This window comes from Bubalus bubalis, chromosome 11 (assembly GCF_019923935.1).
Source record: "Bubalus bubalis isolate 160015118507 breed Murrah chromosome 11, NDDB_SH_1, whole genome shotgun sequence".
Taxonomy (NCBI): Eukaryota; Metazoa; Chordata; class Mammalia; order Artiodactyla; family Bovidae; genus Bubalus; species Bubalus bubalis.
The window spans coordinates 89,790,560-89,806,287 of NC_059167.1; the positions used below are offsets into that span (position 1 = coordinate 89,790,560).

Here is a 15,728-nt window from a genome sequence, read left to right on the forward strand (position 1 = left end):
AATTAGAAAGCTTTTTTCCTATTTAAAAAAAATTGAAATATAATTGGTTTATAATATTGTGTTAATATCATGCATACAGCAAATATATGTATGATTCAGTAATATATATATGTATTTTCAGATTCTTTTCCATTATAAGTTATTACAAGATATTGAATATGGTGCCCTGAGCTATACTATAGTACTTGTTTTTATCTTTTTTATATATAGTAATGTGTATCTGTTTGTCCCAAGCTCCTAATTTATCCCTCTTGCCCTTTCTTCTTTGGTAACCATAAATTTGTCTTCTATGTCTGTGAGTCTGTTTCTGTTTTATAAGTTTATTGGTACCTTTTTTTTAAGATTCCACATATAAGTGATATCATATGACTTTTGTTTTTCTCGGTCTGACTTAATTTACTTAGTTTGATGACCTCTAAGTCCATCCATGTTGCTGCAAATGGCAATATTTCATTCTTTTTTAAGGCTGAGTAATAGTCTGTCATATATATATATATACCACATCTTCTTTATCCATTCATGTTGATGGACATGTAGGTTGCTTCCATATGTTCAGTTCAGTTCAGTTCAGTCGCTCAGTCATGTCCAACTCTTTGCAACCCCATGAATCGCAGCACGCCAGGCCTCCCTGTCCATCACCAACTCCCGGAGTTCACTCAGACTCACGCCCATCAAGTCAGTGATGCCATCCAGCCATCTCATCCTTTGTCATCCCCTTCTCCTCCTGCCCCCAGTCCCTCCCAGCATCAGAGTCTTTTCCAATGAGTCAACTCTTCGCATGAGGTGGCCAAAGTACTGGAGTTTCAGCTTTAGCATCATTCTTTCCAAAGCTATTGCAAATAATGCTGCAATGAACATTGGGGTGCATGCATCTTTTCCAATTAGTTTTCGTCTTTTCTGGTTATGTGCCCAGAAGTGGGATTGCCTTACATATATTTTCTTAAAATATGTTTGCTTTTATGATTATGGTGATGATAATACTCATTATAAGAAACACTAATAAGAGCATTATAAGAAACACTAAGAAGAACAGAAGTGATTGACTTGGAAAGCAGAAGTCCTGTGATGTTTCTCCCTTCCCCTCCTCTTACCAATGACCACTATTAATGCTCCAGTGTATAGCTTCCATATTTTCCCACACATCAATATTTTAAATGTTTACATAATATTTTGTTATGTATACATGGTGGGATTTCTTTAGCAAAGATCACCTCAGTGGCGCTAGTGGTGAAGAAATCACCTGTCAGTGCAGGTAGACGTAAGAGATGTAGGTTCGATCCCTGTGTCAGGAAGATCCCCTGAAGAAGGTCATGGCGACCCACTCCAGTATTTTTGCCTGGAGAGTCCCATGGACAGAGGAGCCTGGCGGGCTACAGTCCATAGGGTTGCTAAGAGTTAGACGTGACTGATGCAACTTATCACACATGCACCACTGACTTACGCATTCAGGTTGTTTCAATGCTGTAATGCATATCTCTTTATTAAGAGATGATGCAACATTCTTAAACCTACCTTTGGCCTTGGTCAGTTTTTTAAATTCAATTGCAGAAGTGGAATGCTGGGTTAAAGATGCACATGAAAACATGTTGTTGTGTATTGCCAATTGCTTTCTATGACACACCAATGCCCATTTCCATGACCAGTTCACAGATGTGGGGGCCTTCAGGCTTTGAGACAGTTGATATCTGACTTCAGATTCTCCTGACCTAGATACATACAGAAGGTTCCAGAAGGAAACCTGGAGAGGCTACCCTAGTCTGTAGACTAACAACCAAGCCCTCCTATTTAGCTCCTTACTGGGGAGAAGAGGTGTCCAAGGAGTGATGGGGCAGAGACTGCCCTGGTGTGGGCCCTGGGCTAGACTAGAGAGTGAGACAAGAGTCCAGTCTTCAAAGAGGTGCTGAAGATTGGACAGAAAGGTGGCAGGAACTTAGGGTCCCCACCCTCACAAGAGCACTGATGCTTGCATTTCCAGTGTTGGGCTGTGGCTTGATATTCATGAGAACTTGTTCTCTTATCCTTACTGTGTAGTCAAAGGAAAAGGAGGCTCAGAACAGTGAAATGAGTTCTCTGTAATCCAGGACTAGAATCTAATTCTCCTGTCTTCACTGCTTTATCTCCTTGCTGCTGGGAGATGAGACCAACCCAACGTAGTGGGTGAAGAGAAAGAAGAACGTGAGGAGGGGAAGGGCAGCAAAGAGAGACACACTGGAGGGGAACTTGTAGAGTTTGAAGAGTCCTAGAGATGGTATAGCCTCTGAACAAACATGGAATGAAGCTCAGAGATGCAAAGCAACCTGTCCCTGGTCACACAGCAAGTTAGTGACTTAGCAGGTAGAGAGGAAGAATGGGGCCGCGGGAAGCTGAGTTGCTCCTGAGCTGAGCTGGGCCTCAGGAGGGAAAACCCGAGGAAGAGAGGAAGTGCAGCTACTCTAAGTCCTAACAGATTGGAGCTGGGAGACTGACCAGGCTTGGGAATCCCCCACACCCCTTCAGAGGAGCAGCCCTGGACAAGAGTGAACTCAGAGGCAAGTGGAATGGAGATGGGCCTGATTCAACGTGTGTGGGACCTGTGGGGATGGTATGCATCAGTAGCAGCAAATGTCTTTGATATTTGCCTGGGGCTTCCTGCCAGGCAAAGGCCTCGGCACTTTGAGTTAAGCCACATCCTGGGTCCATTGCCCTCTCGTGGCCATTCCCATACACCCTCCGGCAGGTGTCTGGGGTCTAGGGTCAGGGCCTGCCTGAATTATTGTGTCTGCAGTGACTGGCAAGTGTTCAGGAAATGTTTGCTGAATGAGTAGATAAGACCATTTAATAACTGTACATTTCAGACCGACCCTGGGGTCACCAAATACATATAGCGAAGCCCAGATTTTCCAGCAGAAGATCTTTCAATCAGCATTTCCCTAGATCCTTAGAAATTAGAATTCCATTTGAATGCAGAGTTCCAAAGAATAGCAAGGAGAGAAATAAAGCCTTCCTCAGCGATCAATGTAAAGAAATAGAGGAAAACAATCAAATGGGACAGACTAGAGATCTCTTTGAGAAAATAAGAGATACCAAGGGAACATTTTGCATAAAGATGGGCACAATAAAGGACAGAAATGATATGGACCTAACAGAAGCAGAAGATATTAAGAAGAGGTGGCAAGAAGATATAGAAGAACTATACAAAAAAGATCTTCATGACCCAGATAACCACGACACTGTGATCACTCACCTAGAGCCAGACATCCTGGAATGCGAAGTCAAGTGGGCCTCAAGAAGCATCACTACAAACAAAGCTAGTGGAGGTGATAGAATTTCAGTTGAGCTATTTCAAATCCTGAAAGATGATGCTGTGAAAGTGCTGCACTCAATATGCCAGGAAATTTGGAAAACTCAGCAGTGGCCACAGGACTGGAAAAGGTCAGTTTTCATTCCAATCCCAAAGAAAGGCAATGCCAAAGAATGCTCAAACTACTGCACAATTGCACTCATCTCACACACTAGCAAAGTAATGCTCAAAATTCTCTAAGCCAGGCTTCAACAGTACATGAATCATGAACTTCCAGATGCACAAGCTGGATTTAGAAAAGGCAAAGGAATCAGAGATCAAATTGCCAACATCTGTTGGATCACTGAAAAAGCAAGAGAGTTCCAGGAAAACATCTACTTCTGCATTATTGACTATGCCAAAGCCTTTGACTGTGTGGATCACAACAAACTGTGGAAAATTCTTTAAGAGATGGAAACACCAGACCACCTTGCCTGCCTCCTGAGAAATCTGTATGCAGGTCAAGAGGCAACAGTTAGAACTAGACATGGAACAACAGACTGGTTCCAAATTGGGAAAGAAGTACATCAAGGCTGTATATTGTCACCCTGCTTATTTAACTTATATACAGAGTACATAACACAAAATGCTGGGCTGGATGTGGCACAAGCTGGAATCAAGATTGCTGGGAGAAATATCAATAACCTCAGATATGCAGATGACACCACCCTTATGGAAGAAAGCAAAGAACTAAAAAGCCTCTTGATGCAAGTGAAAAAGGAGAGCGAAAAAGCTGGCTTAAAACTCAACATTCAGAAAACTAAGATCATGGCATTTGGTCCCATCAGTTCAGTTCAGTTGAGTCACTCAGTCGTGTCCAACTCTTTGCGACCCCATGAACCGCAGCAAGCCAGGCCTCCCTGTCCATCACCAACTGCTGGAGTCTACCCAAACCCATGTCCATTGAGTCAGTGATGCCATCCAACCATCTCATCCTCTGTCGTCCCCTTCTCCTCCTGCCCTCAATCTTTCCCAGCATCAGAGTCTTTTCAAATGAGTCAGCTCTTCGCATTAGGTGGCCAAAGTATTGGAGTTTCAGCTTCAACATCAGTCCTTCCAATGAACACCGAGGACCAATCTCCTTTATAATGGACTGGTTGGCTCTCCTTGCAGTCCGAGGGACTCTCAAGAGTCTTCTCCAACACCACAATTCAAAAGCATCAATTCTTTGGAGCTCAGCTTTCTTTATAATCCAACTCTCACACCCATACATGACTACTGGAAAAACCATAGCCTTGACTGGACGGTCCCATCACTTCATGGCAAATAGATGGGTAAACAATGGAAACAGTGAAAGAGGTTTTTTTTTTTTGCCCCTCAAGATCATTGCAGATGGTGACTGCAGCCATGAAATTAAAGGACGCTTGCTCCTTGGGAGAAAAACTATGGCCAACCTAGACAGCATATTAAAAAGCAGAGATATTACTTTGCCAACAAAGGTCTGTTTAGTCAAACCTATGGTTTTTCTAGTAGTCATGTATGGATGTGAGAGCTGGATTATAAAGAAAGCTGAGCACTGAACAATTGATGCTTTTGAACTGTGGTGTTGGAGAAGATTCTTGAGAGTCCCTTGGACTGCAAGGAGATCAAACCAGTCCATCCTAAAGGAAATCCTTTAGGAAAGGAAATATTCATTGGAAAGACTGATGCTGAAGCTGAAACTCCAATCCTTTGGCCACCTGATGTGAAGAACTGACTCATTTGAAAAGACCCTGATGCTGGGAAAGATTGAAGGCGGGAGGAGAAGGGGACAACAGAGGGTGAGATGGTTGGATGGCACCACTGACTTGATGGGCATGTGTTTGAATAAATCCTGCAAGTTGGTGATGGACAGGGAAGCCTGGCATGCTGCAGTGCATGGGGTTGCAAAGAGTCAGACAGGACTGAGCGACTGAACTGAACTGAACTTAGGAATTCTAGAATTCAGAATTAGAGAGTTGGAAGGGTCTTGAGGTAGAAGGAGGGGATATGAGTTGGCAGGAAACTAATATTTTATTGAGTGCATTCTATGTGCTCGATTCTGGACCAAGCACTTTACCTGCTGACTCATTTGATATCCTCACAGCTCTGTGAAGTTGGTCCTTTCTCATGTGATTGATGTGAAACAGCCCCCGAGTAGTTAAATGACTTTATCCAGGCTGTGTAACCAGTAAGGTGGAGTCAGAATTTGAGGCCATGTCAGTCCCACTCTGCTATTCCCTTCCATGAGCGCTGGCATCAGTGTGCTATGTGACTTGAGGACTTTAAGTCACCTGGGAGTAGTTTGCCCTTCAGTGGGATGAGGTGTTGACACGTGATGCTCCCGGGTCTGTCCAGGTGCCATTCTGGTCCCACGTGGCTTGCTGTCCAGCCTTCACCTTCACAGATCAGTTTTGGGGGAGACTTGACCAGGTGATGGACCATTCTACAGGCCCCCTTCCTCAGAGCTCTTTTCCCATCTGAGCATCTGTGTTTGCATCTCATGTTTTAGAAATGTTCTTTGCAGAGCAGGAGGGAATGGGGACCAATCCCCATGGGGCTGTACGGCCCTGAGTGACTGGCTTGTCTGTGAAGGTTTTGGGGATGTGGCCATGACTTAATGCCAGGGCGCAAGGGACTCCCCCAGTTCAGAGAACCCCACAGCCCTGGGAACAAGTGGGAGAGGGGAGCAGAGCAGGCCTGTAGTGGGTTGGGTTGGAGGGGGCTCAGGCAGCCTCTGGGTTGGCCAGGCCAGATGAGTGTGCCCTGATTTGCAAAGAAATGGAAAGATGGAGATAATTGCTCTGTGAGAAATGGAATGGCCTCCGAACACAGATAAGTTTTCTCCCTTCATCTTCAGAGGGGCTGGAGGCTGGGGGCACAGCTGTTGCCTGCCTGGGAATGGGAAGGCTGAGGCCTCAGAGTCCAGGGCTGCGTCTGTAGGAGAGGGAGGCAGATGCTTCATGAATTTGTTGGTTTCTACCCCTCTGCCTTCCCGCTCCTCCCCTGCCCCGGGGATATGCTGAGATTTCTCTCCGAGCCTGACTAATGTCAAGACCACTTGGTCTCCGCCGGGCTTGAGGGCACAGGGGCAGGCCAGCCCTCTGACCCTGATTAATGGGCACTGCAGTTCTCCGTGGTGCCGTTTTCAGGATTTGCAGCCCGAGCTTTCCCGGGTGAGGAGAAAGCAGAATTTACCGGTTTGGTGGAGCCCTAGGACGGGGACGTTTACCGTGTCTCAGGAGGTGACTCTAATCCCGATTGATCCCAGTGGGCAGACTCCTGGCAGGGCCTCCATGTTGACGCTGGGAATTTCTGCTGCTCTTCTGCGGTCAGGGAACCACTCTTTTGGAGATTAAGAGCTACGGATTTATTTTTTTAAACTTTTTTTAAGTGCAGGGAGATTAGAAAGCCTTCAACATAAGCCCAGCTCCTGGAGGGATTCCTGGAGGGTAGGAGGCTTCATCAAGGCGAAGGGTGAAGCTCTTAATTATGGGCTGATCGTGGCTCCTCTTTTCATCTGCACTAATCAAACCCCAGCAAGGCCAATAAACAGAGCGGGGCTTGGGGACTGGGGACCAGCTGAGAGCAGTGGGGAGATGAAGGGGAAGGTCGGCTAGATGGGATGATAACCTTGGCATTTACCCCAATGAGTGCAAACTTGGCTTTTTTGTTTTATTAAGGAAAAAAAACAGAGAAGTGTGTGTGTGTGTGTGTGTGTGTATTCTATAAATAGAAGATAGAAATCTCTCTCTATACCCCCACGCTGGGAAGAATGTGAGGTGTTTGCTTTATCAGTCTCACTCGGGTTTGCTTCTGCAGTGTCCCGAGCCTGAAAGCGCCTTTTCATGAGGCCCTCGGAACTCCGGTCAGGCCCCCCCGCTGACTGCAGCTTGAGCTATTGAGTGGGCTTCAATGCCCGCCCTGTGCTGGTTCCAGGAACAGACATCCCCCGGCGCTGGCGGGGTGGCCCAGGCAGGAGTCTGTGAATCTCTCTCAGGATGTCGTGGTGCCCACTGTATCCGTCGCCAACAGATTGGTGTCTCTGTGGTGTGATGTCAGTGCAGGGTGGGATGCCTCGCATGCTGAGGCCTGCTGGCAGTACAGGTTTTTGGTGGTCTCTGTCAGGACGGACACAGGCAGTGTGGCTGGTCCTGGGACTCGGGCTGGCTGAGAGGTCCAGGGGAGGTGGTTAGCTGTAGAATCGACAATTTGTGGAGTCGACAAAGATGGTTTGAGCCCCCTCTCTGTACAGCAGTGCTCTGGGTGCTGGGGATGGCAGTGGACACAGAGACCAAAACCCCTGCCCTCAAGCAGTGTGTTTGTGTCTTAGTTGTGTGCTAGGAGACCTGGACTTGATCCCTGGGTTGGGAAGGTCCCGTGGAGAAGGGAATGGCGACACACTCCAGTGTTCTTGCCTGGAGAATCCCATGGACAGTCGAACCTGGAAGGCTATAGTCCATGGGGTCACAAAGAGTCGGACACAACTGAGCAACTAACACACACACACACAAAGGGAAGGAAAATGATGGACAGGTTCCAAGGCTCCAAGAGAAGAGCTGAGGCCATATCCAGATGGTTCATATACGAGAGGAGTGCTTTTCAAAGTTAAGACGACCGCTCAGCAATGTAGGGCAGGGACAACAAGTGCGTGGCACCCATGTGTCCCTCTCCCGTCCTGCGCCTGCAACAGACATCACTAATCAATCACAACATGTTCCCTTCAGCCCCATTCCTCAGGAGAGCATTGCAAGCAGCTAGTACCAATCGATGCCCAGCATTGTGACTGGAAACCGCCCAGGGCCCAGAGCCTGACCACCGCCACCCCTGCTTCCCATCCAAAGTTGCTGAGAAGGAAGGGCTCCCTGGAGGAGACTGGGATGGACAGAGAGCAGGTTCCAGGTACACAGACCAGGTTCCAGTGTCCAAGATTTTGGCACATTCAGGATGACAAGGCAGGTGGTGGAAGCGAAGCAGGTGGGGGAAGATTTTTGCACAGATGGACCGTGAGGTCATCACAACCGATCCTGGGGCAGAGGCCATCTGTCTGCCTGCCCTCTGCCCTGGTTTTACGCATCTTGCCTAATGTGAGCAGCTGGTGTCTGGCCAGGTGTTTGTTGCCATCAGAGAGACAAGCTGGATTCTACAGGTGCTGGTGCTGGCAGGGGCCCAGGAGAAGATGGGATCTCCAGAGGATGCTGCCAACTCTAAGGTCTGCTCAGCCTGCAAGGCTGACCCAGGCCAGGACAGAAGGCCCAGGGTCAGCTATGATGTCTCTTTAATACCCAGTGGTAGAGTCCCTTTAACACTAGATGCCAGTCACAGAAGGCTCTCAAGTGTTAGCATAAACAAGAGGATATGAACTCTGAGGATGCAGATGGTCAGGACTGGGACTTCCTCCAGACTTGATGGAGAGGAGCAGAGTTGACCAAACTAGCATCCCAAAGAACTCTGTTGCTACAGACATCACTAGAAAGTTCTATGGGAAAGACTGGATGAAACAACCAAACAGGTGTCTTTACTCTGGGTCTTCCCAGAGCCCAAGGTCTGCTCAGATACACTGTGAATATTTAAGATGAGGACATAGCATGCAGCATTTCCTGAACTTAGTCACTCATGGCAACCTTCGTCTGGGAGATTTTATCAGTAGCTCATGGGCTAGTGCTTCATAGAACCCAATTTTGGAAAATGCCTGGCAAAGTTCCCCATGTTGCCCACTTCTGCTCCACAGTGCAAACTCTCCTAGACTCTCCAGCAGCACCTGCACGTTCCTGCCTCCACGTGCTGCCTTATGCAGTACTTGCCCCGAAGGCCCTCTATCTGCCCTCCCTTTCCGTATTCTGTCACTCAGCCATGTCTGACTCTCTGCAACCCCATGGACTGTATGTAGCCAACCAGGCTCCTCTGTCCATGGTCTGTCTTTAGTCCCATCTGCTCCACCAAGTTTTCTATAAGCCTCCAGGGGACTCAACTGCTTGCTGCTTTAGCCTCTGAAAATGGACTGTAGTTGACTTGGGTTATTTCTTTGCATCCTGGAAGCATAGCCCAGGGCTAGGCAAGTAGTACTCCAGGAATTTGATTAGTTAAGACCCTGCCAGGTGTGCAGAGTAGCTATATCTGTGGGCAGGTGTCAGCCTCACCTTCAGTTGAGCAGGTGTAAAGCAGCCAATCGGGAAAGAAATTTCTCCACCTCTAGAACTTCACTCCCTTCCTCTGCGGCTTACTGTGTGGGGAGCATGGACCAGAGGGGAGGGAACCGACTGAACTGTTTACATGTTTTCTTCCTCTGAAGGGAAACCAGGGGCATTTTCTTATTTAATTATTAATGCCCCGAATCAGATAGTGCCCGCTGTGTTAACCTCTGTCACTCTGAATGGAGTCAGCCTAATAACCACCAAGGCAGGATTGATTTTCCCTCAGCATCTCATAAACATATGTCTTTGGGATCTGTCCTCAGAGAGAGAGCCTGGGGAAGCCCCATTAAAGTTAATGGCGATGAGTTGCCCCCATGTGGGGATGGCTCCTTTGTGGCTGCTCTTCACTCCACCTCAGTGAAGTGGCTGAGACAAGTAGAAACACATTTTCTGAAATCAGATCCCAAAAGGAGCTGACTGGCAACAGCCTAGGACTCGACCTGAGTTTCAAAGCATTTACGGACACGTCAGAAAGATGAAGTCAACATGCTGGCAAAGACATCAGGGCAAGATGGGAGGCGATGAGCGCTGGACCGTGTGGCCAGGCTGTAAGCTAGATGAGTGTAGCATGCTTGGCACGCTGTAGGTGCCAAGCCATACAGAGGGGAGGGTGCCTGGGCGTGGATGGTGTTTGGAGGTGCAGAACTGAGGAAGAAGAGCATTGAGGGCAGGAGAGCAAGGCTCAGGGGTGAGGGAAAAACTGAAAGTGAGACCGGTGTGACCTGGGGAGGAGGGAAGGGTGGCAAGGTTGCATCTTTTAGACTGGCCATGTTCAAAGAAAAAGCCTGAGGGCTGAGGGGGTCCTAGAGGGGTCAACTCTTGTACCTGCAGACTGGCATCTTTTCCCCCAACCACACCACCACAGAGGCAAACTTGGCCTCAGACAGGGAACTTTGTGAATACCGGTGATGGGCTGTTCAAGGCTTGGGTGTGAGTCCTGGGGAGCACCCTCTGCTCTGTAGCCTTGACGCACTCCGATGACCGAGGAGTGCGGTGTCAGACCCCCCTGGCTGGCCATGTCCTGTGCTCCCGCATCCGCTTCCACCTTCTGCGTGCTTCTCCAAACACCTGTTACCTTCTCTGTGCCCTGATGTCCAGGTATCTCAGTGGGAATCAGCCAAACTGTCCTGTCCAGATTTGACTCAGAGGGAAAGGTTTTACAAAGTGTGGCGGATTCATTTTGATATTTGGCAAAACTAATACAATTATGTAAAGTTTAAAAATAAAAAAAATAAAAATAAACAGATCTCCTCAATTATAGCCACGATCCAAGTTGCCTCCATTTGCCACCCCTCTCCCGCCAGCATGGATCAAAAGCAGCCAGAGCACAGTCTCCACTAGTCCAGGTGGCCTCACCCTTTGATATTCTAAGCTTCATAAATTTAAAGATGCAGCTGGGGGTGGGGGTAGGGCGGGGTGGGGTGGGGGGAGGTCCTCTCAGAAAAACGCTGGAGATTACAGCATGGGCCTGGCTCAGATGGTAAAGAATCTGCCTGCAATTCAGGAAACCCAGGTTCGAGGTTGGGAAGATCCCCTGGAGAAGGGAATGGCTACTCACTCCAGGATGCTTGCTTGGAGAATTCCATGGACAGAGGAGCCTGGCAGGCTACAGTCCAATGGGTTCCAAAAACACAACTGAGCAACTAACACACAGGATCAGCCAAAGTAATGAGACAGGGACTTCCCTGGTGGTCCAGTGGCTAAGACTCTGACCTCCCAATGCAGGGGGCCCAGGTTTGATCCCCGGTCAGGGAACTAGATCCCACATGCCCACAACAAAGATTGAAGGTCCTTCGTGCTGCAGCTAAGACCTGCTGCTGTTGCTGCTAAGTCGCTTCAGTCGTGTCCGGCCCTGAGCCAAATAAATAAATAAATACATATTTAAAAAAGCCACAACAGAGTAAGGAGACAAGGTCATGGAGAGAATCAAGGCCAGGCATCTCCGCCTGGCAGTCAGACTTTGTGAGCCTTTCTGTGTGTCCTTTGTTTCTGTATCTGATGCCTGATCAGCCTGCCCTGCACCTGGAAGAAGATGCCCGTCCCCCAAACTCAATGCCCATCTTGGGCGGTTCCTTCTCTTCCCAAAGGGGAAGGTCTCACCTTCTCTGGGAGGAGAATGCGTTGAAATGCCTGGCAGCCCTAGCACTGTGGGGCTCAGGGAGTGCGGAGTCAGTCTCTCCAGGCACTGATGGAGTTGGCAGGGTGAGCCGGTGGGGAAGTGAGGAGCGGCTGCGGCTGGTGACTGCTGGACGCTGCGAATTGTGCAGAATCGCTTTTCTCTTTAGGTTAGCCGATTTTCAGAATCCATTTACCCAGATTATCTGCAGATCTCAAACAGAGAGAAAAGCCTCATTAATCATCAATTGGACCCCCATGGTTACATAGAATTTGTGACAATTTGTTTATCTTTGAAGGAGCTGCTAAGAAAGAGTTTAACAAGGAAAGTGTTGAGGCAGGGGAGGAGAGAGTTTAACCTTTCACGAAGGCAGGAGCTCCATTTGGCTTCCCTCTGAGTACAGCCTGGGGGCGTGTGCAGCATCCCTGCCACTCTTCACTGCCCCCAAGAAGGCTGAGCGCTTCCTTGTCGGTAAACTCTGGGCCAACAGACTAGAAATCCTCAAGCATTTCAAGCCTGGGGACCCCTTTTCAATGTCAAAATATTTTCTATACCATCCCTGCCCCCAGTTATTAGAAGCTGCCTTGTTTTTTTTGTTTTTTTTTTTTTTGTTTTTTTTTTTTTAGTGTGGCTGATTGAGAATAAAAGCTCCTCTGAATTTGGTAAAGCTTTTAAGCAAATCACAATCACATCTATGAACACATGAAATATAGCGCTGTCTCTCTGAGTTACAGTGTTCTTTCAGCCTGTAGCTGACGTTGGAGCACGAATGGATTGCAGGTCCCCTGGAGGTAGCTCTGGGGCCCCCTGCACCCCGACTAGGACGAGAACACTCGGCCAGTTCTCTAAGGCCGGTGGAGTCCTGGACAGGAGGGAGCCTCGGAGGTCATTCAGCTATTCCTACCTTAATGGTTCTCTGCCTCTATGAGGAGCCCTCTGATAGGGAATCCTCAGTTCCAGGGACCCCAGGGGGTTGGCATCTGTGTAGGCCCACTTAACACCTGTCTTACGCTGTCACTTCAGGGGCTGGGATCAACTCTACAAGCTGCTTCCTCAAACCCCTTACCAGGCTGTCCAAGCCCTTCACCTGCCGGTGGGTATGATGTGCAGAGACATATCACCCTAGGTGTCAGTAGGTGGTAGCCCATGGGAGCAAGAGAAGCAAGGGCCAGCCTTCTGGGCAACTTGTTTGACCAGAGCTGCCAAGAAGGATTTTCTCAGCTTCGTTGTCCCCAGGGCCACACCAGCTATCTTTCTTCTCTGTCTTCACTGAAGGAAAGAGTTGAGAGAGGAAGTGAATGGGCAAAGCGTAACAAAGATGAGGGACTTTCCTGGCGATCTAGTGGCTAGGATTCCCCACTCCCATTGCAGGGGGTATGGGTTCCATCCCCAGTCAGGGAACTAGGATCTTGCATGCTGCACAGGGCAGCCAAAAAAAAAAAAAAAAAAGTTGAGGGAGAAGGGACAGGGGAGGGTGCTGCTTTTAAGGCAGTATATCAGAGTTTCTTGGTCCAAGGATGGACTCAGGAGCTTCAGGACACCCTGAAATCACAGCCAAATGGTGTGCATATGGGCATATTTCAGGGGAGAAGTTCTGTAACTTTCACTAGATTCTAAAAGCAGTCCATGAACCAAAAAGCTTTGAGAAGCTCTGGCCAGAAATTTAACGTTTCCCTGACTCAGGCTTCCCACTACCCAGTTACTCAGAACTGGTGAAGTGTTACCGTGTTAGTCGAAGCCTGCAAGTGTGAAATATCAGATGCTCATTACATGATGATGATGCAGAACTTTGCAGCTTAGCGAACCTCTTCCGCCACTTCATGTAAGGCGTCTCGGTGCCAAACAGATGCCTGGGAAGATGATGTGATTAATGACACTACTCTCTTTGTTCTTCCTTGCAGGGCCCAGGATGGTGCTCTCAGCGGCAGGACTCATTGTCTGCTCCCTCCTGCAAATCGTCCTCTCCCTGAACCCCGAGGACCCCAACGTGTGCAGCCACTGGGAGAGGTAAGATGTGGCTCTTGGACGGCCAGACACTCCCTGGGGGCTTCACCCTGGTCTTGGCACTGCTGGGAAGCCATCCACCAAGGGCCTGCAGTCCAGCTGGGGACATAGCACGATCCTGAAAGGCAGGCCAAACCCATATAGATTCTGTCTGAGACTATGGGGGTGGGGATGAGGGTGGGGGCGCTGAGTGACAGGCAATGTAAATGAGGCAGCCTGGTAGCTGACACTTTCTTTCCTGAATTCACACTTCCAGCCACTTTACAGATGAGGAAAAAGAGTTCCAGAGGAGAAGGGACTGTGGTCCAGAGGTTCTCTTCTCCGAGGCTGCGGTGCCTTTCTGGTCTCCCAGGACTGGCAGCATTGCAGCAGCTCGCATGTGTGGAGCGGCCAGCAGCCTGCCCCGAGGAGCCTGGGGGTATGGGCTGACCGGGGAAGGGCAGCTGCATTCTGGCTGCGGCACTAGGTCTGGGGGAACAGGCCAGGGCCCTGCAGAGGACCTGACTTTGAAGTACAAGGTGAAAGTATTGATTTTGGTGAGCAGAAAGACAGTGACCAGAGACCCAATCAGGAAAAACCGAATTAAACCCTGGAATTGATTGGCCACGCTGACCAGGATGACTCTGCCACTTAGATGTTAATAAATCAAATGAATAAAATTAAGATGGGGATCCGATGGGGGAAGCGGGTGGTAGAGGAGGGCTGGTGAGTGGGGGAGGGGATCATGCTCCATGCCCGTGAGGGTGAATGTCCCAGCCCCACGGCAGGGAGTGTCCCCTCACTGGGGGACCTGGAGAGACTGGCTGAGGAGGCGGAGGGATGCTGTTGCCTCCAGTGACCAGGTTGAGCCTGGAGTGGAAAGGCTGGAATGGAAGTGGGCTGCTGCTTTTGGGGAAAGTGGGAAGAACAGTGATGCAATCAGTGATGAGATCTTGGTTCACACCCATCTGGAGTTTTCCATCTGTTAGCCCTGTGACTTTCAGATGTCTCTGAACCACTCCCAGACTACCTCTGTCTCTCTGAAATAGGGGGCAGAATTACTCCTGCTTCACAGGCTTGTTGGATGATCAGGGTACCAGTTTCCTGAAAGGGCTTTGAGGACCGTGAAGCTCAATTATTGTCTTTTCTTGTTGACGACTCAGCTCTGCAGGGACAGTTAACATAGATCCTGCTGCACATCAGGCCCCCTGAAGAACAGGTGAAAAGCAGAGTCTCGTGGGTCCTCTCTGCCCAGACTCTGATCCCCTAGATCTGGGGCGGAGCCTATGCAGATACAGTTTTATAAGCTTTCCATGTGACTCTGAGGGGATTCCAGGCCCTTTACCCCTCCCAGTTTAAGGGAATGTAAACCTTTTTTTTCCCCAGTGGGTGAGGGAGAAAGCAGGCGACTTCCACATTAGTCTTTGGTTTGCAGACTTCAGTCTCAGCAGCCCTGTCTCATCCACCTTTCCCAGCTAGGGTACCATTGCTTCCTGCTGATGTCTGTGCTGTATCCTAGCTTCTGGGAGGTCTCCTTCCTGTCTGCTCCCCTCTGCCTTCCCAGTGCCTCTGACCTCTCCTCCAGGAAACCTTCTCTGATGGCAGGACCCACCCTGACTTCCCTCTTCTCTGAGCGCCATGTGTACCAGTGGGTCAGTTCAAACTTAAACCAAACTCTCTAATTTTCTAAATCTGCCCAACATGAACTCCTTTGGAATGTGAAAATATTCTGATCCAAACCTGCACTGAGCAGGCATTATGGGCTGTTTGGGCCATCAGCTGAATTACTGCTTTGATGGATGAAAGAGGAGAGACTCCAGCAGCTAAAAGGAGGTCAAGGGGTTCTCCTGCCCCAAGGCAGGAGACTGTGCAGTGAGGCTCATGTCACCAGACACCCCTTCCTTCGTGGTTCTTCCAATTGAGCTCCACTGTCAGCTGTGCACGGATGAGTCTAGTCTGTGTCATTCCAGAAACACACCCTGTTCCCCAGAGACCACTTAGGGAGAATTTCCCAGATGGATTAGTGCTTCTGGCAGGCTCCTCCTTAATTATACCCCTCCACTGTAAAACCCAGCCGAAAGACCTCCCCTGGCTAGTAAAGCCCAGCTCTACAAGATTAATCTGGCCCCTCATTAGCATGTTGGCAAATGAGCATGTT

The 15,728-nt window shown here is 49.0% G+C and overlaps 1 protein-coding gene across 10 annotated transcripts in view; it reads left to right on the plus strand.

The window, feature by feature from the left end:
• The window catches only part of MEGF11 (multiple EGF like domains 11), a 315,087-nt gene that overhangs the window by 43,555 nt on the left and 255,804 nt on the right, over nucleotides 1-15,728 (plus strand). For all 10 annotated transcript variants that reach the window (XM_044925410.1, XM_044925405.1, XM_044925408.2 and 7 more), the window contains exon 2: nucleotides 13,489-13,594. In XM_044925410.1, the coding sequence (XP_044781345.1) occupies nucleotides 13,489-13,594 (106 nt within the window). The remainder of the gene's footprint in view (nucleotides 1-13,488; nucleotides 13,595-15,728) is intronic.